General features: G+C 40.6%; 1 protein-coding gene across 1 annotated transcript in view; it reads left to right on the top strand.

The window, feature by feature from the left end:
- The window catches only part of LOC137497198 (A disintegrin and metalloproteinase with thrombospondin motifs 12-like), a 273,946-nt gene that overhangs the window by 201,717 nt on the left and 44,822 nt on the right, over positions 1-27,407 (top strand). Inside the window, exon 11 of the mRNA XM_068225728.1 lies at positions 10,465-10,643. Within this exon, the coding sequence (XP_068081829.1) occupies positions 10,465-10,643 (179 nt within the window). The remainder of the gene's footprint in view (positions 1-10,464; positions 10,644-27,407) is intronic.

Raw genomic sequence — 27,407 nt, 5'->3', positions numbered from 1 at the left:
GGAATTTAGGACTATGGCTCCTTATGACTCGAAGGTCATGGGTTCAATACGAAGAATTCCAGCAATTTTCGAAGCGACTGCTTCGCATCAAGTAGCTTCTGAGTAATATGAAAGAGCTATGAGAAAAGCTCCAAATGAGATATTCTAAACGCGAGCATCATTAAAGTTTTAGTGCTAGTGGTGGTGGTCGTGGTGGTTTGGTAATTATTGTTTCAAGAGAAAGTACAACTGGACAACCATCCTCCATTAACGATATCCAGAGGGAAAATTGAAAAGTTTCAACATTTGGAAGAATGAATTTGTTGGCAAAAGGAAAACAAGGGCCACGAAGGACGTGGATATGAAAGACCCGAAACTTAATATAGTCAGGATCGAAAAGAACAAGGGTTGACCAAGGGAAGTCGGATGGAACAGTTGAAAGTGAGTATCCTGGCACAAGTAAGTGGAATCAATGCCAGGTCACAGCCAAACCACCTTACCAGGTTAAGAGCATCATTAGGCCCCTTTTTATAGCCTCTTACGACACGTAGGTGATACGGTGGATGTAAATCTATCACCTCCACTCACAATGGGTTTCAAGTTTTGGTAAATGTGCTAAACTGTTGTACGGTCCACACCATAAGTCACACTCTTCGCAGTGTATGAAAATCTGTTTTCAATAATATTAGCAGTTCATCTCCATTGGAGGTGTACTTGGAAAGTGCTACACAACTTCGGAACGGCAACACAAGTGGTTTAACAGCACATGAGATAGAACGACGAGAGTTAACGGGAGTGACATTCTTGATTTTCATGCTGTGAAATCTCTGGCAGTGCCGGGAATCGAGCCCGGACCTCAGAGGATGGCGGCAAATAGCGCTAACCGTTACGCTACCTTCTGATAGTGAAGAACATCCTTTGATGCATTTTATTCATTGACAATTTCATCTGGTTCACTGTTCTTCTCGTAACATTTCTGACGTGATTTCAATTCGGCATGTAAGAAGTAGACAATTCATACCTAAGTAGTCTACTAATGTGTCCGCCTCCGTAGCATAACGGTTAGCACTATTAGCTGCCGCCCCTCGCAGGGCTGGGATCGTTCTCGGTACTGCCAGAAATTTTAAAATGACAGGAGGGCTGCTATGTAGTTAAAATGGTATATGCAGCTCACCTCCAGATGAGAGGGGGGTGGTCTGAAAAGAGTTGCAACACCACGGGATGAGGACACGAGTTTACTTACCTACTAATTTTGCAAGAAGGGAAAATCATAGGTTCATTTGCATCTGTCTGTGTAGCGACTTAATTCTTTGTGAAATGTAGGCCTTTCCCTTACTGAAGATTCGTGGCAATATCAAAGTGGCAGAACACCATTTAAAATACACAAAAAGGAACAACACCATTTCAGAGTTAATCCGCTCATTTTCAGTCAAGTACTGGAATATTCATCCACAATGCTTTTGTCCCTCCGACTGTTACAGTGGTTCCACTATAAACAGCGCTTTTAGTAGCTGTCTCTCTCTTTATTAGCATTAATCCCGACTTGCAGGGTCTGCTGCTTTGCTACATCTCCTCCATTTCTGTCTGTCGTTGACATCTTCTGGTGTTAAGCCAACACTGTGCATGTCTGCCCTGATGTTGTCAGTCCATCTCTTTGCCGGTCTTCCTCGTGGTCTTGTTCCCTCTGGGTTGATGTGGAGCGCTGTTTTGGCAACTGAGTCGTCCTGTTTTCTCATGACGTGGCCGTACCAGCGGAGACGGGCTTCCCTCACTTTGTCTATGATGGGCGCGACACCAAACCTTTGCCGGACGTCCGTGTTCCTTATGTGGTCACATCGGGTCAGCCCCATGGACCATCGAAGCATCTTCATCTCCATGGTTGTCAACATTTGCTCCTGTTGTTTCGTCATGGGGCGACATTCAGTCCCATAGATCGCTGCTGGCCGTACCACACTCTTATAAACTTTTGCCTTTAGATATTGAGGGCGTCGAATGTCATATGTGATTTCTAATTTCTTGTGCCTTGTAAGGCAGACCCCCCCCCGATGAGGGTGGGTGGCGTCTGCCATGTGTAGGTAACTGCGTGTTATTGTGGTGGAGGATAGTGTTATGTGTGGTATGTGAGTTGCAGGGATGTTGGGGCAGCACAAACACCCATCCCCCGGGCGACTGGAATTAACTAATGAAGGTTAAAATCCCTGATCCGGCCGGGAATCGAACCCGAGACCCTCTGAACCGAAGGCCAGTACGCTGATCATTCAGCCAACGAGTCAGACTTCATATGTGACAATAACACAGGGGAACACGACTTATAGTGTCTAAGATATTAGTCCCTTTTTGGAGTGTTCTTTGGTCGTAGATTCTGAGAATGGTATTCGTTTTGGCAAACAGCTCTCCTTCTCACGTTATAGCATATTAGGTTATTACGAGGGCAAGTCAATAAGTATCATCAATCAATTTTTGTAATTTATATCATTGATATCATTTTTCAATATAATCACCCTGTTTTTCAATGCTCATGGTCCAACATTTCACGAGGTTTCCGATACCCTCTACAAAAATGTGGTTTTGGTTGCGCAGCAAGACACGTATGCACCGCTTCCTTCGCCTGTTAATCGGAGCTGAATCGACGGCCTCTTAGAGCACAGGCCTATTAAAGTGGACCAAACAAATGATAATTCGTCTGTTATTCAGGATCATATCACGCACTTGTTCAATATTAGAATCATTTACGGCTGCAGATTGACGCCCTGATCTTTCTTCATCCTTCAAACTCGTGCGGCTCTTTTTGAACTGTTCAATCCACTGGTAATCACTTTGCTGTGGCAAAACATTGTCCCCGTATTGTGCTGAAAGTCTTATATGAATATCCGCTCCTGGTACACCCTCCGACCACAATTAAAAAATGGGATTACTGAACGCTGTTCTTCCTTGGTTCAAACAGAGAGTGGCGCAGCCGTCTTTATGTCGCAACAACGCAAGCTGTACTGATATGATAACGCTGAAACTTATTGACTCGCCTACGTAAATTAAGCCTACAATGTAGACTAAGAACACCAGTACTTCATTAATATAACAAGAATTTTTGGGACCTATTAGGTTAGGCTATTAAATTAAGGCTGCAACGTCATCAAAGGAACACCAGCACTTCATTAACATACCAAGTATTCCTGGGACATGTTATGTTATTAAATTAATCCTACAACTGATTACGGTTTTTCCCATTGATGCCCTATATATTTACTAACCAAAAATAACATTTACTATTGTGGTTGCTGTGTTCGCGCCATACCATCAGAATACCAAATTTCGTGCCCTTTACATGCTCATTTGTACACTGTCGCAGGTGTTATGTACACATTTTACATATGAAAGGCTGTGCCCACAATTTATCCTAGTGTCGCAGTTTCAGTTTGAAGAAAGGATAATAGGTTCTTTTCATAAAGTCTGTTATAACTTTTCTCCACTGAAAGAACGCGTACTCTGCACAAATGGAACAAAAACATCAAGGTTGTTAATAAATTTTCTTCGCAATTAAGCCATTTATATGTCTACAAACAAATAAAACATTACAGATATGTAATTTACACATGCAGACGAATGTGTAGAAAAATAAACGAACGTCAGTGGGAAATTAATTGATAAATTATCACAAAATTAACAATATCTAAAAATTTTAGAACTACTAGAACAAGATGGATAGGAGTTTTGGAATTTGGAATCATCAGCGCAAATATAATTAGAATCAGTTTTAAAATTCTAGACACCGACCATTTTTTGTTTTGCTGCCCAATGCAATTATTACTGGTCCATGTTACTAAAAATCACATGGGAATGAAATAAATTAATACAAATATTTTCCACCAACGCCGGATTTAAACCACCGACCACAAAATTTAGCGTTACCGTTAACCCCCGCGCCTACGGAGAAATCTATTATAGGTGTCCTTTATTGTGGCAGTTTCTGATCTACATGGAGCGTTCCCTTTTTGCGCGTAGCGTGATTCTGTGATCATTCAATATTACCTCTCCATTGTCAATGTGTCAACCACGAATATATGTACGTTCCAAGGGCGTATTACCAGATGTTTTCACGTCAGGTTATAAATTGCGCGTGGGATAAATCTGAACATGTAGGGGTGGGTGGTTCATCCGATACCATTGCGATTGCTTGGTTTAGTTACATCTTAATAAGGTACTGAATGCAAGTTTTCCTGAGATGAACTTGTATTTACTGAGCAATGTGAGTTAACTGACGTGTTTCTTTCATATGCAGTCTTGTGACTTCGGTGTACCGTCGTTCAGGGAGCTCCAGTGCTCCGAATTCAACGGTCAAAAGGATGGGCAAACATGGAAGCCATCCCCCCCATATTACGCAGACGGTGAGTAAACTAGTTGTATTGTAATCCATCTTATTTTCTCAAAGCTAATCTTGAAAGGTAAATACTCCATTATAGCTAGGTATACCTCTGCACTTGTTTCTCTTATCTGAAACGTTTTAACATGAAGTTACCGAGTTTGAAAGAAGTGGTGTTCGTCATTGATTAGCTGAGGGAATGGACCTATGCACATGCTCACATTACCACTACCATAGTCGCCTGACGAGATGTCACGTGGATGCGTGGTAAGAAGTGCGAGGGGTAAGCATGGCTACCGCGCATGGGCCTACTTCAAGTCTCAAGGCCTGACAATAAACATCGGTTGCGTTCACGATGACTCTTGCGAACTCAGGTGCTGTCGAGGAGTTTCAAAGTGGTAGTGCAATTGTGCTTTAGTTACACATTTTCTATAATTGATAAATACTGCGTAACGAACAGTTTAATGAGGAATATGCCGGAACTCCCATTGTCTGTCATGACTAATGTTTGTATCTGTTACACGTGCCGTAAGCCATGAATTCTTGTGAGACGCAGATAGTATGTTCTGTTATGCTGTTCAGTTTGCCAGAGTCAGTGAATGAGTTATGAGTTTACAATACCTATTTTTTGTCAAAAATAATGCGATCTCATTCCCTCATAGTCTCCTACCCAGAAATCATTAAACGTTGAGCTCAAGCATCATTCTGGCTCCCTCTGCTTCCCTTATCATGACAATATTTTCTCATCAACATACTCCCGTTCTTCTCCCAGGTAACATGCCCTCTTTCTTCAACATATATTTATTTATTTTATAAATGGCTTATCGTAATTGAGAAAAGTACAGTTACATTACAGAGATCATTAAAATATGTGACAGACATCTAAACTTCCAAATTTTATTAACATTTCAAGCACATATTTTTACTTTAAAGCTTCATATTTGCAGGACTTAAAGAAAATAATTGAAAAATATAACTGTCAAACCAAATGTAACTTAAAACTTAATCACTTTTGTCGTTTAGTTTACATGATATCTTAAAATATTTGCAAAAATCTAAGCCTTACTTGAACACGACATGCTATCATGGCACTTCGAATTATGTGGCATGACCTCATACAGTTGCATTTGGTTGAAGTACATTTTCTTTTGAAGTGCAACTCTATTATACTTGACCATCTGTAAAATGAGATTTTCTTGCACACTCTTCAAAAGATATAGTTTCATTTGGTGCAGTTCACGAAATGTATAACTCTGATATTTTTTTATATTGGCGCCTGTCAGTTGTATGCACTTATTGTTTTTAGCATCAAGAGACGGCGATTACTAAGAATACCCGGTAGATATGATTAAATGGCATACTTTCCTATTATCCTGTTCTATTCGTAACTATAAAGGTATCTATGTCCAACCGTTGTGTGAAGTGAGATGAATCTCCGTAGAGAGTTTTACGTCCGGATGCCCTACCTGGCGTCAACTCATTAGATGAGCTTTACAGACGAAATAAACGACGTTAATGAACGGAGAGATTGAAACACGATGCCGGCACATAGCCTACTCCTGTCGATTAGAACCACGCGGTTTGCTCTTTACGTCCCCATCCAACGGACCAATCACCATCAACAGCTTCATTATGCCCTTTGCCCATATGAACACAGCGGAGAGGTTTGGAATTTAATTCAGGGTTTTGGCACGCAATCTAATGCTTAGAAATTCTTTACCACTACCTCTCCTACCCCGCCGACCAACATTCTGATTGCGAACTTCTTCAGCCCATAGGGCTCGAACCAGTTACCCACGGTGTCAGACCATATGGACTTGACGCTCTGATAATCATGGCCACCAGACGGGCTTATCCCTTACCGGGTGGTGGTAGTGTTTGTCTTAAGAGAAAGTACAATTGAACACTTCCCCGGAATAAGGATATAACCAACAAATCAATAATTTTTCAGGAGAGAGTAAAGTTGGTATTCACTGGTTGAACCAAATGCATAATTATACAAGTGTACAAATGAGTTAATCCATTAAAAATATTTTATTATTATAACTTAAAGTCTGAAATAGTACATCATGCAACAAGCCTATATTGGCAATAATTAAAATACGAGTGTCTTTATAAAACTCGCTTCGCTCATTTTATAGTTTCCATACGAGTGTCATAATTATAGTTACAGGCGAGTTTCACACGACTGTTAATGCTCGACGATAATTATAACTCTATTTGTAGATGTTCATAAATTTCTGTCGAGATGTTGCTTGACAGTTGAGTTTACTGAACAGAGGGCAGAACGCATGCGTGAGTGAATCAGAGACCTTGACAATGTCATATGTTTTCAAAGCCTTGATAGACGGTTATCATAACCTAGCTTTATTTCAATTACAAATTGTTTATTGTACAGTTGGTGAAATGAATCTGCAGGAATTTGCCGTGTGGTTGTGGAATATTGGAAGTAGAAGGTGCACTGATGTTAATATGTGTGTTCGATATATTTGATTTTGCTATCCTTACTTAATTGGTCAAACAGTTGTATCATAATGAAAATCTGAACTCTGATTGGAGGAGAACCTGAATCATAATGAAACTCTGAACTCTGATTGGTGGAGAACCTCTATCATAATGAAAATCTGAACTCTGATTGGAGGAGAACCTGTATCATAATGAAAATCTGAACTCTGATTGGTGGAGAACCTGTATCATAATGAAAATCTGAACTCTGATTGGAGGAGAACCTATCGCATAATGAAAATCTGAACTCTGATTGGTGGAAAACCTGTATCATAATGAAACTTGAACTATAATGAGCCTCATGAAGATACAGTTTTCTGGCATATAGTATTTACATTTCGGCATCGTCGAGCAGAAAGTAATGTATGAATTGGAAGTGATACAATATAAAATAATTTGCAATTATATCTTACATTTGTACATAACAGAACAGGAATCCTGTACATGCCCTCGGAATAAAAATTATAGCAATTAGCACATTTCAAAAATTACAGATACAAGTCGAATGTCCGACTCGTTGGCTGAACGGTCAGCGTACTGGCCTTCGGTTCAGAGGGTCCCGGGTTCGATTCCCGGCCGGGTCGGGGATTTTAATCGTCTCTGATTAATTCTTCTAGCCCGGGGACTGGGTGTTTGTGTTTGTCCCAACACTTTCCTCTTCATATTCACACACCACACTACACTACCAACCACCACAGAAACACGCAATAGTGATTACATCCCTTCATATAGGGTTGGCGTCAGGAAGGGCATCCGGCCGTAAAACAGGGCCAAATCCACATGTGCGACACAGTTCGCACCCGCGACCCCACAGGTGTGGGATAAGCGGTAGAAAAAGAAGAAGAAGAAGACAGATACAAGTCGAATGCGACGAATCCAATTTGCAGGGCATTTGGAACGAATGAACTCTAACGGATTTTCACATCAAATTTACAAAGTTCTACAAAACAAGGCCACTAGACCAAAGTGATACAAATTATTAGAGAAAGACCTCACTGAATTAGGGTCGATTCAAACCCGGGAATTTGAGGAACAAGAAAAGAAACCCACACGATCGGCATGGTCGGAGGACGTGCACAATCACTGAAGATGAAGAACTACTGGGCAAGAAAAAAGGCCGAAAATGCTGATTCCGCGTGGTCCTAGGTGACCCATTCGCGAAGAAAACAGAAGAAGGTTAGTGTAATAAAAAATAACAAGAACAAAAATTTAAAGAAAACATTTCAAAATATAGACACGATTCCGTCTGAGGTCTTTATTTAAGTGATCTATGTATTGCACCTCATGATGAATCAACACAAGCACTCTCCATCATCATGACTGATATTCCATCCTTACACCATGGAGGACAAAGTTCTGCTGGCTGTAAACCAGCTTGAAGTTCATATGTAAGAAGTAATATGGCACCACAATACAGAGGTGTGATGATACGCCCTGTTTCTATGGATATCTGATTTTTTAAAATGTGTATTAGTTACATCCCCGGTCTAGAAAGCCAAGAATAATGACCGAAAAGATTCGTCGTGCTGACCACACGACACCTCGTAATCTGCAGGCCTTTGGGCTGAGCACTGGTCGCTTGGTAGGTCAAGGCCCTTCAAGGGCTGTAGTGCCATGGGGTTTGGTTTTGGTTTTTATTAGTTACATCGTTATTCTGGAGAAGCTTTCAATTAGTCAACCATCCTTTCTTAACACTAGTTAGAAGGGGAAAAAGAACAGGTCCGACATTGTGAACTGAAAATACCCTAGGCCTCTCAAAACTTATACCATCACGTCGAAAGGGCAGATATGAACAAGGAAGTCAGAAAATATTTCTTCCTTTACTGTTTGTTTCACGTCGCACCGACACAGGTAGGTCTTAGCGACGATGGCATAGGAAAGGGCTAGGAGTAGGAAGGTAGTGACCATGGCCTTAATTAAGGTATAGCTCAAACATATTCCTGGAGTTAAAATGGGAGACCACGGAAAAAAATCTTCAGGCTGCCGACAGTGGAATTCGAATCCACTACCTCCCAAAAGCAAGCTGGCAACAACGTGACCGAAACCACTTTAACCACTCTCCCGATCAGAAAGAAACTATGAAAGTGAGAACCCTGGCGTAAGTCGAAGCAGTGCCATACTTAGTTAAAGACCCCGTCTTCGTCAACCAACGCTTTCAAGGTGAAAGCCAAAGTCCCTGTTTTAGTCATCTCTTACAGCAGGGAGGCGATACGTCTCCGCACCCTACATACGAAGTGAGCGGATATGAGCTGTTGATATTGATTCGTCCGTCGGATGGTGACATTAAGACTTCGTAATACTCTCAGAAATAGGCTGTGTGTCGGCCCCGGGTTAAATCCTGTCCTTCCTACCATATTGCCTCATTCCTTTTATCTCATTAACTCCTGTAATGATATTGACATCAGGAAGAGCATCCGGTCTTAACAATTCGCTTCATAGATTCATCTCGTTTCTTACTGTACCGTATCGTTCATGGTCAGAGACACACAACACATAATGCATCAAATATAAAATCTGGGAGTCGATAGGAAAAAGGCGCCAACTGTAGTCAAAGTGCGCGAGGGAGATTGAGAGCTTCAGACATGGCGTGGTGCTCGGTAAGAGAGAGTCAAGAAATCCAAAGGGAGATGAAACTACTCGGATGCTGACAGGGGAATCACCTGTGCCAATTCACTAAAATGAAAGGCGAGAGAACGCAGAGTTGACTGGATTGGAAACATGTACCATATTTTCGCCTACAGACAAAATTCTGTAAATATAAAATAATAGGAAAATCAAGCAAAAATTTCTGAATGTCGTGATACGATTTTTAACTCTAGTTATCATTGCCTTCAATAATACAATATTCAATGCAAGGCAGTGGGAACTAACTCTGCTCTGCACAAATTAGTCAATTGGATTTCAAGTGTGTATCTCGGGGGTTTCCTTGGCGTGGCTTGGCTGGATGGCCTAATACATAGTGAGCTCCGAGTGAAGAGGAGGCATTGTACTGTTTTGAAGGTGCGAAATGCACGTCAGCCACGGAGAGGCTGGAGCGCGAAGTGATCAGTAACTATAGAACAGTGTTTGATATATGCGATTCATTCTACTCTTGTGAAGGTGCGAGATGCACGTCAGCAACGGAAAGGCTGCAGAGCGAAGAGATCAGTAACTACAGAACAGTGTTTGATATATGAAACTCATTCTCTATTTGGTCGAAGTCACGTGTTGTGAAAAATCAATCGCGTTGAAACTAGATCGCGAATTTTGTGATTATTAAGAACTGTGTTCATTGAGAGATAAAGCAGTACTAGTAATAACCCTCATTGGTCATTCTATCGTGTGTAAGATAGGAATCAGCATGCCAAATCTGGGCTATGAAATTTGACGATTGCTGGGATTGTGTTTGGTAGTTAATACAAGTGTTTGTAAGTATAACCGAAGAGGATAGCTCACATTTGAACTAAGAATAGAACAGTAAATAGGTGGTCGTGTGCGGTTGAGAATTAAATTTTGCTACATAACTTCCCATGGTCAGGAAGTTTAGGAACCCTAACGCTGTGTTTAAGTGAAGAGAGAAAGTTACAGACGAGGAAAGACATTTAATTATATATCTCCTAACAGTTAGTGCGATATCCGCATAGGAGTTATCGACGGAAGCAAGCAGATGTTAACTACGTATCCAGGTGCTCTTAATAGGCAGAGAAGACAACAGGTGCTGCCAGCACCAACAGATCTACGGACTCAACACGGTCAAGCAGAAGCAGAAAAGTTGGAACAACTCCAGAACAGAACAAAGGACTGTTTGCTAGTGACGACGATGGTGTGATGGCTGGCTGAACGCACCAGGGTGTCCACAATGGAGGATCGGTGAGGTCAACGTAACAAGATAAGTTTGGGCAGATTTTATTATTGCATGGATTGGGGACAGGATTAGCTTCGCATTTGCTTGTATATAATAGTTATTAGCCCTTAAGGCGAGTATGATTTTTCACTCAGGACTTTGCATGTTTAGGAAGGGTGTAATTTTTACATAAGATGTTTTGTTTTTAGTTATGCCGGAGTAATGTTAGATATGGTATTTATCAGTGTTTGCTAGATCATGCTATTTCTCGGGGAATCAGTGTATTGGCTTGCAGTAATATGATCTTTAAAAGGAAGGGACTGGAATGGCCATATAACAACGAAAGGGAGATCTTCAGTGGAATAGTGGGGGCATAGGTATAGGTTTGCATTTTACTTTTATTACATGGATTTCGGATGCAGTTCTGATAGGGGCAGATGTCCTCAGCGTTGTGGTATTGAGGATCATCTATGTATTTACATCGAGTTTTTCCTGGGCATGAACTCTGGGCTGAAGAGTCAAGAGATAAGAGTTTACAGGCATGACTCCGTTTAATTTCAATGGCCTTATAGGTGGACCAGCATTGGAGCCCAATTGTTAGCACGAGAATGTAAGGGAATAAATGAAATAATGTTTCTGATTTGAAATGGCCGAGGACGAGACTGTTAGTTGTATGTATTTATGAAAGAAAGTTTCGCTCAGTTGATGAGGAGAGCTAGAGCGAGTGACAGATGCCATGTGCTTGAGAGCTCGACTGTAAAGGGAAGCTCTGATTACGTAATGTTTATTTGTCCTGGCGGGTGAGATGGCCTTGACAGCCTCCCCTCCCGGCAAGGTCGTAATCGTAATCAATTCCAAGTCTCCAAGAGAAGGGTTCCTTCCCAATGCTGCAAGATGACCACGTTTATTTGTACATTTACTTCAGGTCCTGATGAAGGCATATGTACTTAGTTTGCTTTTGGTCGCAGTAGAGGTGTCGCATGTGTGCGAAGGAAGGTCATGAGTTCACATCTCATATGTGCGTGATCATTTAACTTCAGTGTACTTTTTCTTTCTTTTGTGGGAAACCTACGGTCCTTGAGTGTACCAGTGTATATTTCCCGTATGTATGGGAACACTATAGTGCAAGTTTTATGTGCGAAGTATTCCCTCCCTGATTTCATGCATTCTTCCGTTGGACATTTTAATTAACGAGATTAGAAGCGAGCCTGCTCAAACTCAGTTACCACTTCAAGTGCATATGAAATCTCACGTGGCTTCCGCAGGGTTAAGATAGATATTGCCACTTCATGGCTGTATGATTTGTATTTGTTTAATTCGTCTGATTTAGGGGTTGATTGTTTATTATCCGAACTTATGTTTTCGTAATTAAAGATTGTTTTGTAACCCGTGATCCTTCTTTCACTCACACAACAGCGAGTCCTGTCCTATTAGAGCTTAAAGATTCAACTTCATTTAATTTGTCACCGAACCAACCACGCACGCTCACCGATGTGCAGCCAGGGGCAGAAGAGGACAGGAATAGTTGGTAAGATGTGCCTATATTTAGCGACCCACGCAGGTAGGTATTTGTAGTTACTGCAGTACTTCTGATACATTCTCAGCATTCGCTTGATTGTTATTTTAGTCTGTATTGCACAATACGGGGCTGGACAAGCACACTGAGATATGTCGCTAAAATTCCCAAGGTTTTAGTAAAAAATGTCCATGAAATTTTCCCTCTTCTTTTCATAGATTAGAGATCTTGTTACTTTCTATTTTCTTCCACATAACCGAGAATATATCCGAATTGAATGAAAATCTGACAACCTAAACTAAATCCCGAAATGTAATAACGCATAATGAGCTACCTGGTGTCCGACTCATTGACTGAATGGACAACGTAGTGGCCTTCGGTCTAGAGGTCTGCGGGTTCGATTCACGGCCCAGCTGTGGATTACTAGTAAATTCCTCTACCACGGGAGCTGGGTGTATATATTCTTCTTAGTATGCATCTTCCTTTAAATGCAATTCATAACACAACCAACTAGCAGAGAAACACCGGACAGAGAATTCTACCCTTCAGATTGGATTGGCATCGGAAAGACATATAAAACTGGGCTTAACCCTAATTAGTTCCCACCCGAGATAAAGAGAGAAAAAGGGAAGGAAAAGAAGGAGAAGAAGAGAAGAAGAAGTGAGCTCCCTGGTGACCAATGATTTTATCATTTCAACAACGGAGCAATGGTCAATTTAATTCTGAACTTTCGAATTTATTAGTAGCCTACAGTCGTGATTCGCTTCTGAGGTGGTGTTGGTGGTGATGGTGGTGATTGTTGTTTTAGGAGGAAGTACAACTAGGTAACCAACCTTTATATAACACTAATCAGAGAGAAAAATTGAAAAGATCCGATGCTTCGAAAAATGAAGGTATCAGCCAAAGAAAGGCAAGGGCAACGAAGGGATAGGATAGTTCCACTTGCTTGTGCCAGTCTGCTCACTTTTCATCTTTCCTTTATGACCTCCCTTGGTCAACTCTTGTTCTTTCCTGACCCCGACGATATTCGGTTTGCGAGGTCTACGGTGACTTCCATTCTCACGCCCTCGCCTTTCTTTTACCAATATCATCATTCTTTGAAGAATCGGACAGGACATCTTGTTTTCACTTCTTATTAGTGTTAAGACAGACTGGTAGCCCACTTGTCATTCCTCTTAAAACATTAATCACCACCACCTTTCCGTCGGTTGATCGTTTCTCTTCATTTCTACTTATTTCTGAAAATGTTCAACTTCTGCCAACATATCAACAGCATCCAACTTAAAACATAAGCTCTTTAAGTCTTTAGGCTGTTTTGGGCATCCAACTTGCACCATAATTACTAAAAAATATATCAAACGCATTTTCATACAGTTTTGAGTAGCCATAAGTTATACGAATGGCCACAAAATTAATTTTCATAAAGCGAAACTGTGGGCAGAATCTAGGCATAAAACAAAGACATCCCCCTTCTTTCTCATTTCCTCGATCATTTCCATGTTCAATCACTGGCAACGTTGTCCTTCAGTAACGTCTTAGCTGTCAACCGGACTCTGATTTGGTATGGAGTAACTATTCGTGAAGATGTAGTGGTACACGTGGAGAATTATATGAGTGGAGGAAACAATGCATCTGCAATTTTGACCCTATGAATAGTTTGTGCCTCATTTTTCATTTTTTCACAAAATAATTTTGTTCTTGCAAATGTCAATCTGATCTAAAACATGAATTTAAACATACTTCCAGATGATCCATGCGAGCTTCTGTGTATAAATGAGAAGAGGAAGGTCGAGGTATTGCAGCCGAGAGTGAAGGATGGAACCAGGTGCAAAAAAGGAACTAGAGACACATGCGTCGGAGGCTTGTGCAGGGTTCGTATCTCTAATTAGTATAAGGGTTCCATATTTCTTGTCTAGTATCTCGTTGGTAATATAAGTTTCCGGGCTTGCCATAAGTTAATCCAGTAGGAATTGATGCTCCCTACGTTTAATCGAAAATTGCATTCGTCATTTCGAAAGTTAGTCTGGATGCTTTATGGTTCGGACAAACGCATGAAGGACTCCTCATTCTTGTGTGCAGCGACTCTTACCTCTTGCTACATCCGTTGGTGCAGAATAATTATGAAATTACCTAACGGAGTACTGTGGTTTCTAAACATCATGGCAGTGGTGCGAAATGAATTAACGGAAAAGGGTATCGTTATATTCCAGATTTGTCCTTTAGGTAAATCAACTTAACTTATGTGAGGCCGAGTAACCCTAATGATCTTGAAAACAGAATGGCTAGTTAATCGATCTCTCACCGAATTCAAAATAAGATAAAATAGTTGTGTGATAGACCACTTTATGACCACCATAGAGATTTATACAGATCAAATATAGGTTACGGTCTAATTATTAGTATCTTCTAAAGAAAAAAACGAAAGGGTTCTTCCTTCCTCAGTTTATACCTTCGGAGCCGAGAATGCCATGACCCACTATTTGATACAAGCTATTGTCTCCCTCTCTCTCTCTCTCTCTTAAACGTAAGCATAAGTTATACGTCCATTGGTCACTTTAGGAGAGAGAGAAAGAGAAAGAAATAGAGAGGTTAAAGGTCTCTACATTTGAAGGTGGTCTTTACCCAGGTAACATAAGTGTCCTTTTTACATCTGAATTTTACTCATTCCTTTCTTTCTTTCTTTCTTTCTTTTATTTTCTTTCTTTCTTTCTTTCTTGGAAATTAAGCTAAAATTTAAATTTTTAATATTATCTCCCCTTTTTAAACTTTCATAGGATCTGCTACAAATATTTTATGTCCTTTAGTGGAACAATCCCTACCACTACAATATTATCTCATCTTAGGAATATGCAAACCAGTGGTAAATTTCACATTGACATTTCGGTAACAGTACTATGACATTGCAATTCACATATATCCTGTAATGACGGTGTTTCCGTGCATTGGTTGCATCATCTGAGAAAATAAAATATCGTTGGCTTATAAACAAAGTAGTGGAATTCCAACACTTCTGACTATGGCTTTATACGTCACGTTCAGAGTTTCTCCGAGTTCCGTACCGGAAAATTATTTTCGCTCACCACTTATCGTATTTTCTTGTTTCACGGACGAAATGATTTCTTTGAGTGTTGTGGTTAACTTTGTATGTCTCAATAGCCCCTTATCTCCTTATATGAAGGACGAAATACTGAGTTAGTGAAGGCAAACTAACCTTCTTTACATGCAATTATTTGATTCATAATAAATAGACAGTGGTTTGAAGATGCGTGTTGTGACGAAATCGGAGAAGATGGATATTGACGTTAATTTTAAGTTGTTACTTTCAACATTAGTCTGCGAGTGTGAATATGTCTCTAATATACATTTAATGAAGTAAATGATATGCACAAATGCATATATACGTCTTCATTACAGCTTGTTGTGCCTTTTAGCGTTCAGTCCGCAAGCCTCCGAGAATTTGCTAAACACCTCCAAAATACTCATCTTAGTACCCCTCTATTTCTCTTACCTTCCATGACCGAATCCATTTGTTCCCATACGTAACCTGTCCTCCGTTATTCACCTCACATGACTCTACCGCCGAAGCCCGTCTATGTGTATAGCTTCATTAATCGAGTTCACTCCTAACTTAAACCTTTACCTTCTCAATCCGAGTACCCTCCTATCATTGTTCCCACCTGCCTGTAACAGCAATCAGTTTCACTATTTTCATGACCGTTACTTCTAACTTATGAATAATATGTCCTGAGTCCTTCCAGCTTCCACCCTCGTAAATCAAAATTGTTCTGAAGAGAGAGTTTCGTCCGGAAGCTGACTTCTTTCTTACAAAATACTATTGATCGCAACTGTATTATAGCTTTAGTGCACCTTGATACAATCTCACTTACTATAGTGCACTACCGTCTTTCCGCACGGACATCACTTTAGTGTTGGAAAAGGCTAATTTTCATATTATGCTCATTAAACCTACTTTCAATTTCCAAGATATTATTTCAGTACAGTCTGAATTTAAGACCAAGTCGTCTTCACAGGCCAACATATTCCACCTATCTGAATCCCGCCATGCCACGTTATGTCTTTTAGTAGATTATCCATGCAGCTCTCCAAGCCACTCTATCCTGTGCTAATCTGTTCATGTCCACGTAACTACACAGCCTACTTCTACTCTAATACGTCTATATTAAGCATGCCTTGGTCTACCCTAAACGATCTTATCACCTATACTTCCCCCAAACACCAACTGAAAAAGTCCTGGGTGTCTTAAGACGTGTCCTATCATTCTATCTATTCTTCTGGTGAAATTTCACAAAGTCGTTCTCCTCTCACCGATTAAATTCGGTATGCCTTCATTCGTGATTCGATCTACGCATCTCACCTTCAGAATTTTCTGTAACACACTTCAAAAGTTTCTATTCTCATTCTTTCTGTGTTAACTAGTGCCCATGATTCACATCCATACATTCCACGCTCCAGACGAAAGTCTTCAAAAACATCTTCTTGATTACTACGAGGCGTGTTTTTAAGTAAGGACCGTTTGGAAATAACTACACATCGAAAGACGATTTTCAAACACCTCATTTATTAGCAGATTCTACATACATAAATTTTCAACATAGCCACCAAGTTTGTTTAAACACTTATCATACCACACAACAAAGTTTTGAATATCCTCTTTATAGATACTTCCCGCCTGCTCCGATAACCAAGTGTTCTTGATCTTGATCTTGCGCTGAGACAGAGTCTGTGTGACCTTCACTTTTACAGGCGAATGAGTGTGTCTCCTAAAGATTTGAGTGTTCGATGACCTTTTTGACTTGTTGTGCCGAAGAAGGTGGTGACATGTTGAGTCAGATCGTAACGGGAGACGAATCATGGGTTTCGCATATCACACCCGAATCACGTAGCAGAGCATGAAGTGGAGACACACACATTCGCCTGTGAAGGGCAAACAGACTCCGTCCAAGCGCATGATCAAGATCAAGAATGCTTGGTTATCGAAGCAGGCGGGAAGTATCTATAAAGAGGATATTCAAAACTTTGTTGTGTGGTATGATAAGTGTTTAAACAAACTTAGTGGCTATGTTGAAAATTTATGTATGTAGAATCTGCTAATAAATGAGGTGTTTGAAAATCGCCTTTCGTTGTGCAGTTATTTTTAAACCGCCCTTACATAAAAAAACACGCCTCGTATATCAATGTTAGAAGTGAGGAAATTTAGTTTAGAAAGGCCTTTCTTCCTTCCTTCCTTCCTTCCTTCCTTCCTTCCTTCCTTCCTTCCTTCCTTCCTTCCTTCCTTACTTCCTTCCTTCCTCCCTTCATTCCAATCCGGCTAGATGGCTAAATGGTTAGCGTACTGGCCTTTGGCCACAGAGGTCCTGGGTTCGATTTCCGGCAGGGTCGGGAATTTTAACCGTAATTGGTTAATATCGCTGGCACGGGGGCTGGGTGTATGTGTTGTCTTCATCATTATTTAATCCTCATCACAACGCGCAGGTCACCTACGGGAGTCAATTCAAAAGACCTGTACCTGGCGAGCCGAACACGCCGTGGGATTTCCCGCCACTAAGAGCCATATGCCATTCCATTTTTTTCATTCCTTAATTGTGATAATCTGCATCACCTGATATATATCTTTGAACGTAACTACATGTAATTATCCCTGTTTTCTTGACATTTTTTCCCAAATACCTCTCATAATATTAAATAATTTGGCTATCTTTCCGGTTTTCTTCCATTCTCTGTTTAATAGACTTGAGAGTGTGTAGAGTTCATTTTCATTTAGAATTTTATCCAATTCTTTCCTTTCTATGTATTTCTCTCTAAAGTTTCTTGTTTCTTTGCAGTCCTTAATCAAATGAGCCATTTCCATATTTGAATTACATAAAATACATTTATTTTCGTCATTTTTTTCTCTTAAAGCTTTATTTTTATACACTCCCATCAACCAGCAGATTATTCCTCTCATTTCCCTTTTTGTTGTAATCGAACTAGCGAAGCGAGAGGTTGTATTGTGCAGTGAGTGCTGAGTGAGAAGTATGAATATTGCTATAGAGCAATATCGCGCGGCCATAAGTCGATGGCACGGGCGAGTGAGGTGTGTGTGTGCGGCAAGTGGTAAGGTGCATTTACGAAAGTCTGGGCTTGAGGAAACTATGATGGTAGCAGCAGTGGTGACAATTCTTCTTATAATAGGAGGCATAGAAATGAACCCTGGACCTAAGGGTTCATTGAGCTGGGAGGATATAGATAAGATTAGGGAAATAGTCAGATGTGCTTGCCAGTGTGAGCAAATGAGGGAGTTAATTCACAAGCTGAGAAATGATATGACAGAAATGAAAGACTGTATAAAAGAAGAGAGAAGAATTATGACAGAAAAGGTGGTGGAAAACTCTAGGGAAATATAATTATTGAAGTCGAATATGAAGGAGATTGAAGGAGAAACTGATAAATTAAAATGGCAACAGAAAATGACTATCCAGGACGCAAAGAGGAAAAATATTTTCATATACGGAATCCCAGAGAAGGAAAAGGAGGATTTGAATGATCTAACGAATAAAGTGTTGGATATCATAAATAACCATATAAAGATAAATTGTAAAGAAGAAGATATTGATGAAATCTATAGGCTGGGGAGAGTCAAAGGGAAAAGACCTATTAAGGTTAAGTTGATTTCTGCTTTGAAGGCGAGCATCACCTGATATCTGCCATCGTTAGTTATCCTTCTACCCAAGTAACAATATCCATGTACATTATTTAAGACTTTATTTCCTAATCTGATATTTCCTGCATCACTAAACATTATTCGACTGCACTCGGTCACTTATATATTGGGTCGTATTATGTTCAACTTTCTGAAAGACTGTGTCCATACAATTAAGCAATTTCTGCAGACTCAGAAGAAACGTAAATTATGAAGAACAAAGAAGAAAGATTACAGCCTTGTATAACACCTGTGAGTACCTTGAACTAATTCTACCATCAATTCTCACTGCAGCCAAATTGTCAATATATATGCTTCCGATTGCTTTTAATAATCTACAGTTAATCCCATAATCTTCCTCTGCGAACCGTGTGACCTTGCCGCGGTGTGGCGGCTTGCGTATCCCAATGATGCAGATAACCGAGCCGCAGGTGCAACCATATCGGATGGGTATCTGTTGAGAGACCAGACTAACGAATGGTTCATCGAAAGGGGGGTAGCAGCCTTTCGGTAGTTGCAAGGGCGGCAGTCTAGATGATTGATTGATAATACTCAACATGGCTTAGCTGTGTTGATACTGCTACACGACTGAAAGCAACGGGAAACTACAGCCGTAACTAACTCCCAAGGACATGCAGCTCTCTCTGTATGAATGGTGTACTGATGATGGCTTCCTCCCGGGTAAAATATTCCGGAGGTAAAGTAGTCCCCCATTCGGATCTCCGGGTGGGGACTACACGAGAGGAGCCAATCATCAGGAAGATGGATACTGACATTCTGCGAGTCGGAGCGTGGAATGTTAGAAGTTTGAATCGTTGTGGTAGGTTAGAGAATCTGAAAATGGAGATGACTAGGCTAAAGTTAGATGTAGTTGGTATAAGTGAAGTACGTTGGCAGGAAGAACAAGATTTTTGGTCAGACGACTACCGAATTATCAACACAAAATCAAACAGGGGAATTGGAGGAGCTGCTTTAATAATGCATAAGAAAATAGGGCAGCGGGTAAGCTACTACGACCAGCATAGTGAAAGAATTATTGTCGTCAAGATAGACACCAAAGCAATGCCCACCACAATAGTGCAGGTCTATATGCCTACTAGTTCAGCGAATGATGAAGAAATCAAAAGAATATACGAGGAGATAGAAGATTTAATGCAATATGTAAAAGGTGACGAGAATCTAATTGTGATGAGAGACTGGAATGCAGTGGTAGGCCAATGAAGAGAAGGTAGTACAGTAGGAAAATTTGGACTGGGACAAAGGAACGAAAGAGGAAGTCGGCTGGTTGAATTCTGGACTGATCATAATTTAGTCCTTGCCAATACTTGGTTCAAACACCACAAACGACGGCTGTATACGTGGACGAGACCTGGAGACACTAGAAGGTATCAAATAGACTTCATTATGATTAGGCAGAGAATCAGAAACCAGGTGTTGGATTGCAAAACTTTCCCAGGAGTAGACGTGGACTCTGACCACAACTTGTTGGTCATGAAATGCCATCTGAAGTTGAAGAAATTGAAGAAAGGAAAGAATGAAAAAAGATGGGATCTAGACAAGTTGAATGAAAAGAGTGTCAGGGATTGTTTCAAGGAACATGTTGCACAAGGACTGAATGGAAAGGCTGAAGGAAACACTATAGAGGAAGAGTGGAGAGTCATGAAAAATTAAGTCAGTAGGGCAGCTGAAGAAATATTAGGAAGGAAGAAAAGATCAACTAAGAATCAGTGGATAACTCAGGAGATACTATAACTGATTGATGAACGACGAAAATACAAGAATGCTAGAAATGAAGAGGGCAGAAAAGAATACAGGCGATTAAAGAATGAAGTGGATAGAAAGTGCAAGGTAGCTAAGGAAGAATGGCTGAAGGAGAAGTGCAAGGATGTCGAAGGCTGTATGGTCCTGGGAAAGGTAGATGCTGCATACAGGAAAATCAAGGAAACATTTGAAGAAAGAAAATCTAGGTGTATGAATATTAAGAGCTCAGATGGAAAGCCACTTCTAGGGAAAGAAGACAAAGCAGAAAGATGGCAGGAGCATATCCAACAGTTGTATCGAGGTAAAGATGTAGATAATTTGGTTCTGGAACATCAAGAGGCTGTTGTTGCTGAAGAAATGGGAGACCCAATTTTGAGGTCAGAGTTTGACAGAGCTGTGAGTGACCTCAATAGGAACAGGGCACCTGGAATTGATGACATTCCCTCTGAATTACTGACTGCCTTAGGAGAAACCAGCATGGCAAGGTTATTTCATTTAGTGTGCAAGATGTATGAGACAGGAGAAGTCCCATCCAATTTTCGGGAGAATGTTGTTATACCTATTCCCAAGAAAGCCGGTGCTGACAGGTGTGAAAACTACCGCACCATTAGTTTAGTATCTCATGCCTCCAAAATTTTAACACATATTATTTACAGAAGAATGGAAAAACAAGTTGAAGCTGAGTTGGGAGAAGATCAATTTGGCTTCAGAAGAAATGTAGGAACACGTGAAGCGATCCTGACTTTACGTCTGATCTTAGAGGATCGAATCAAGAAGGACAAGCCCACGTACATGGCATTCGTAGATCTAGAAAAGGCATTCGATAATGTTGATTGAACCAAGCTATTTATGATTCTGAAGATGATAGGGATCAGATACCGACAACGAAGAGTTATCTACTATCTGTATAAAAATCAGTCTGTAGGGTTAAGAATCGAGGGCTTCGAAAAAGAAGCAGCAATCCATAAAGGAGTGAGGCAGGGCTGCAGTTTTTCCCCTCTCCTTTTCAATGTTTACCTAGAACAGGCAGTAAAGGAAATCAAAGAGAAATTTGGAAAGGGAATCACAGTCCAAGGAGAGGAAATCAAAACCTTGAGATTTGCCGATGATATTGTTACTTTATCTGAGACTGCAGAAGATCTCGAGAAGTTGCTGAATGGTATGGATGAAGTCTTGGGTAAGGAGTACAAGATGAAAATAAGTAAGTCAAAAAAAAAGTAATGGAGTGAAGTCGAACGAAGGCAGGTGATGTAGGAAATATTAGATTAGGAAATGAAGTCTTAAAGGAAGTAGATGAATATTGTTACTTGGGTAGTAAAATAACTAACGATGGCAGAAGTAAGGAGGACATAAAATGCAAACTAGCACAAGTAAGGAAGAGCTTTCTTAAGAAAAGAAATTTGCTCACTTCAAACATTGATATCGGAATTAAAAAGATGTATTTGAAGACTTTCGTATGGAGCTTGGCATTGTATGGAAGTGAAACATGGACGCTAACTAACTCAGAAAGAAATAGAATAGAAGCTTTTGAAATGTCGTGTTACAGAAGAATGTTGAAGGTGAGATGGATAGATCGAATCACGAATGAAGAGATACTGAATCGAATTGGTGAGAGGAGATCGATTTGGCTAAATTTTGCGAGAAGAAGGGATAAAACGATAGAACACATCTTAAGACACCCAGGACTTGTTCAGTTGGTTTTTGAAGGAAGTGTAGGTGGTAAGAACGGTAGGGTTAGACCAAGGTATGAATATGACAAGCAGATTAGAGCAGATGTAGGATGCAATAGTTACGTAGGAATGAAAAGACTGAAAATCTGATCCTGACAGGCCCTACGTGGTCAGAAGGTACACTGGTTTCCATCCAACTTACTCTCAACAACCGATCACACACTCCCTTCCAAAATAACAATGAAAAACCTCGCCTGGTTTACTGATCAATGATATACCTCGATAGTTGTTGCAATCCTTCCTGTTTCTTTGCTTATAGGTAGGTGCAATTACTGCTATCGTCCAATCAGCAGATACCTTAATAACATTCCATGCTAATCTACGAAGCCATTTAATTCCTGCCTTCCAACTATATTTCACCATTTCAGGTCTAAATCCATCTATTCCTGCTTTCTTACGACAAATGAATTTAGTTACCATCATTTCCATTTCCTTAAGCGTAATTTCACTAACATTATTTTCCTCCTTCCTATGAGCTCGGTTGTCCACGTCGTCACCAGAAATGTTTCCTTTTACATTAGGTAAATTTCCAAAATATTCCTTCCATGTATCCAGTGATTCCCTGGGATCTACTATAACTTCACCCGATTTACCCAAAGCACTACAGATTTACTTTTTCCCTCCCTTATTACTGTCCAGAAAGGATTCCCTGCCGCTTGACTTAGCCTTCCCAGGTTATTACCGAAATCTGCCCATGACTTCTTGGTTTATTACTTTCGTTCTGTTTCCTTCATCTACGTATATTTCCCTGTCTGCATTAATCCTTGTTTGGATCCATTTCTGATACGCCTTCTTTTTATGTTTACAAGTTGTCCACACTTCATCATTCCGCCAAGATGTTCGCTTTTCCCCATCTTTGCACAGAGTTCTTCCTAAGCATACCTTTTCTTTTTCTACGACAGCATCCCTGTATGCCACCCATTCTCTTTCTATATTCTGAACCTTCTTACCGTCTAGTGTTTCGATCTTATGACTAATCAAATCCATGTACTGTACTTCTTTCTAAATTCCTCGTCTAGGAGGATTTCTACCCTTATTCGTCTGCAGGTAGATTTCACTTTATCTACCCTACGCCTAGATGTACTTATTTTACTACAGATCAGACAGTGGTCTGTACCATAAAAAGTAGCCGAATACTCATCACATTCTAACAGAATTTATGAATTCAAAGTCAATTAGGTATCACGGATCTGGTTCCCCTACCCTCCCATGTGTAGCCGTAAATACCCTTATACTTGAAGAATGTATTCGTAATTTCTAATCCCGTACTAGCACAGACGTTCAGTAAACGCTCCCCATTCCTATTACCTTCCGTATCTCTCCCACATTTGTCCAGCACCTTATCAAATTCTTCAGTTCTAGTTCCAACTCTCGCATCAAAATCGCCCATTACCACTATTTTATCCTTACTCTTGACTCTGACTAAGATTTCACTCAATGCTTCATACGACTTGTCAACTTGATCCTCACTTGGACACTCACATGGTGAATAGACCGAGACAAGTCTCATTGTAATTCCTCCATCTGATAAGTCTACCTACATCACCACTCATTTACGTGCCTAACAGAAACTATGCTGCGTTGAATGATATCCGTGATGAATAGTTCTACCCCATAGTCTGTCTTTCCATTTTTAACACCTGTTGTGAACACTTTGTATTCTCTTGTCTCTTCATCGTTACCTCCCCTTACCCGAATATCATTAACTCCAAACAGATTCAGACGCGTCCTCTTTGCTGAATCAGCCAACGGTGGGTTGTATAATAGGCCTACTAGCCACCGGAGCGCAAGAAGGCTCAGAATATACCCACTCCTAACGCATACGAAACGGTATCCCGATTCTCAGGGCCAGAACTACAGGGTCTTTTCTTTAGCATACTCGGCAGCACCATTCAGAGCACGGCATGGCTATCGCAATAACACTCGGTCGCTAGCCGTTATAATGCGCGCTTTTCCTCCCCACTACTGACGGCAATTCACACTTATAGAAATCCATTTCTACTGAAACTATTAGTCTAAAACCTACCTGGCATTACATTTGATGTTCAAAATGTTGTCCTTCAGCTGTCAAACACGCCTGACAACTCGTAGATAGGTTTGCAGGCACTCGACAAATCTCAGCTCGTGTGATGCTCGAAATAACTTGTGTAATGTTCTCTCGTAGTTCTTCTCTTGTGTGAGGATTGTTCACATACACTTTTCCCTTCAGCATCCCCCACAGGTAATAATTACAGGGATTTAAATTAGGAGATCCAGGGAGATAATTAACCACACGATCATCGAAAACTCCCCTATTACCTCCATAGGCCGATTAGCAGTGTGTGCCGTCGCATTATCTTGCATAAAATAACAATTACTCCTTTCTTCTTGCGTCAGCTCTTGAAATAATAGTCTGAGAATGAGGTCTATATATCGATCAGCATTTATTGTTTCGCGGAAAAATATAGGCCCTATAATTCTGCGAGCACTTATTGCGCACCAAACTCCTATTTTTACATCATGAAGTGGGCGGACATGCAGCTGGTGGGGAATTTCTGCACACCAGTAGCGATTATTTTGACTATTTACATAGCCACTTAAGTGTAGCCGTGCTTCATCACTATAAAATAAAAGTTCTGGGTCAACAAACCCATCGTGAACTGACTGAAGCAACCAGTTACAATACCGAACCCTAGCGAAACTGTCAGGTCCTCTTAAATATTGGGCAGGGGTGGGTTTGTACGGTTTTGCTTTTAAGAATTTTGTTGCTTTGTGGGCAGAAGATGACACATTAGCTTGTACGGCGAGACGCGACAGGGATTTTGTTGGAGTTCTTTCCAAGAGAGCTCATATTTCGTCAAGCTTTTCCTCTGTTAAAACGGTTCGTCTCCTGCGTGATTTTTTGTTAAGAATGGGCCCGGTGGTGCGGAACTGCGTTACTAATCTACGTACCGCACTCCTATGGGGAGGGAGGATGCCAGGAAATTTGCGAATGAATCGAAAGCGGCATTCTGTATAAGAAGAATGCTTCGCATAGCACAACACAATGAATATACGCTGTTCTACTGTATACATCACTTGTTAAACACACGATTTGTATTCCTACAGAAACTACGCTATTTTAAAGCGAACACATTGAACACGCTACCAATGCCGCAGATGAACTGAACTATTGCTGTGTGTGAAGCAATGGTCATCGCTACCATACTGCATTAGATCATCTTAGCCGGTCATGAAGCAATATACACTGGGTCACCTTAACATTCGGACACCATATGACATATGACAATCTGAACATTATATTTGTATTATTTTATACATACAGTAAAGAAAGTTGGACAACACAAAACCTCAATGTTTCCAATATGATTACATAATAATGCAAGTGTCTCAGAACAAAAATGGCATTTAGATAAAAAATAAGTTGTCACATTATCACATAACAAAACCACTTTACTATTCGGACACAAGGATCATAATGACCAAAACTGTAGCGTAACATGGAACTGAAATCAATCTAGTACTTGGTGGCACTGCCACGGCTTTCAGTCGTTGTGGCATAGAACAAACTAACTTTTCCGTGTCCTTAGGGCTCATATTAGCCCATTCTTGTATCAGTTTTCGTTGCAGTTCCTTCTTTGACGTTATTCTGGAGTTCTTCACTCTCTTGTCAAGTTCACTCCATAAATTCTCAATGGGATTGAGATTCGGGATATGGGGTGGAGTTTCAAGCACCTTTAGGCAGTTCAGCAACAGCCACATTCGGACATTCTACGCTTTATGCTTGGGATCATTATCTTGGTCGAAATGAAAAATGTCCCTTATCCCAAGCTTTGTTTCACTTTGGTGTAAATTCTGCTTCAGGATGGCTAGATACCGTTTATGGTCGATTGCATGTTCAATAAACGACATTTCCCCTACTCTGTAGACGAAAAGCACGTTCATACCACTGCATTCCCGCCTCCATGTTTGAGAGTTGGTTGCAAATGTTTCGATTTTAATTCGTCATTTGATTTTCACCAAGCCATTCTCCTCCCATCCGATCCATAAATATTAAATTTTGCTCTCATCACAAAATAAGACATGTTTCCACCATTCTGTGTCCTTGTGTACATATTGCAAGGCAAACTTCAGTTTTTCCTTCGGTTCACTTCACTGATAAATGGCTTTTTCCCCTACACCCTCCCGTTAAATCTGGCCTTTCGAAGAGTCCTGTGCACAGTTTCAGGGTGATGCCGGGCTGAGTGGCTCAGACGGTTGAGGCGCTGGCCTTCTGACCCCAACTTGGCAGGTTCGATCCTGGCTCAGTCCGGTGATATTTGAAGGTGCTCAAATATGTCAGCCTCGTGTTGGTAGATTTACTAGCACGTGAAAGAACTCCTGCGGGACAAAATTCCGGCACCTCGGCGTCTCCGAAAACCGTAAAAGTAGTTAGTGGGACGTAAAGCAAGTAGCATTATTATTATTATTAGTTTCAGGGTGCACTGATTTACCAGCTTCTCTTCTAATTCCCGTGCAAGTTGTGGCACATTCAGTTTAGGATTGTTCCCTATTTTTCTTTAGAGAAGTCTCTCTCCCGATCAGCCTTTTCAGTTGACCCGTTTTGCGGTATAGAAGCAATTCTGTTCTCTTCTTTAAACCGCTGTACAATGTCATTGGCAGTACTTGTAATCATACACAACATTTGCGCAATATCTCTTCAACTACGCCGCTTTACATAATTGAAAATAACCAGTTGGCGCTGTTCAAATGTGTTTCTGCAGTGAAGTTCTGGGAAACGTATCCTACTCCTTACGTTTCTCCCTTGCCACAATTGGGTAAGGTAGTAATGTGCAAATGGAGTAACGATGACGTGTCCGAATAATAAAGTGATGTGTAGTGTCTCATGATTTCCTTTTCTATCACTATCAGAACACTTCACCAATTTGCCTGACATTTGATTATGTTGTGATACATTGGGTATATATTCATGAATTGTTGGACGTATGTTTGTTGTATATACATTTGTTTGCGAACGCATTATGTCAGGAAACATTCTACCATCTGTGTTGTCCGAA

Source organism: Anabrus simplex, chromosome 1, assembly GCF_040414725.1.
Source record: "Anabrus simplex isolate iqAnaSimp1 chromosome 1, ASM4041472v1, whole genome shotgun sequence".
NCBI lineage: Eukaryota > Metazoa > Arthropoda > Insecta > Orthoptera > Tettigoniidae > Anabrus > Anabrus simplex.
This window is presented reverse-complemented; position numbering and strand designations above follow the sequence as displayed.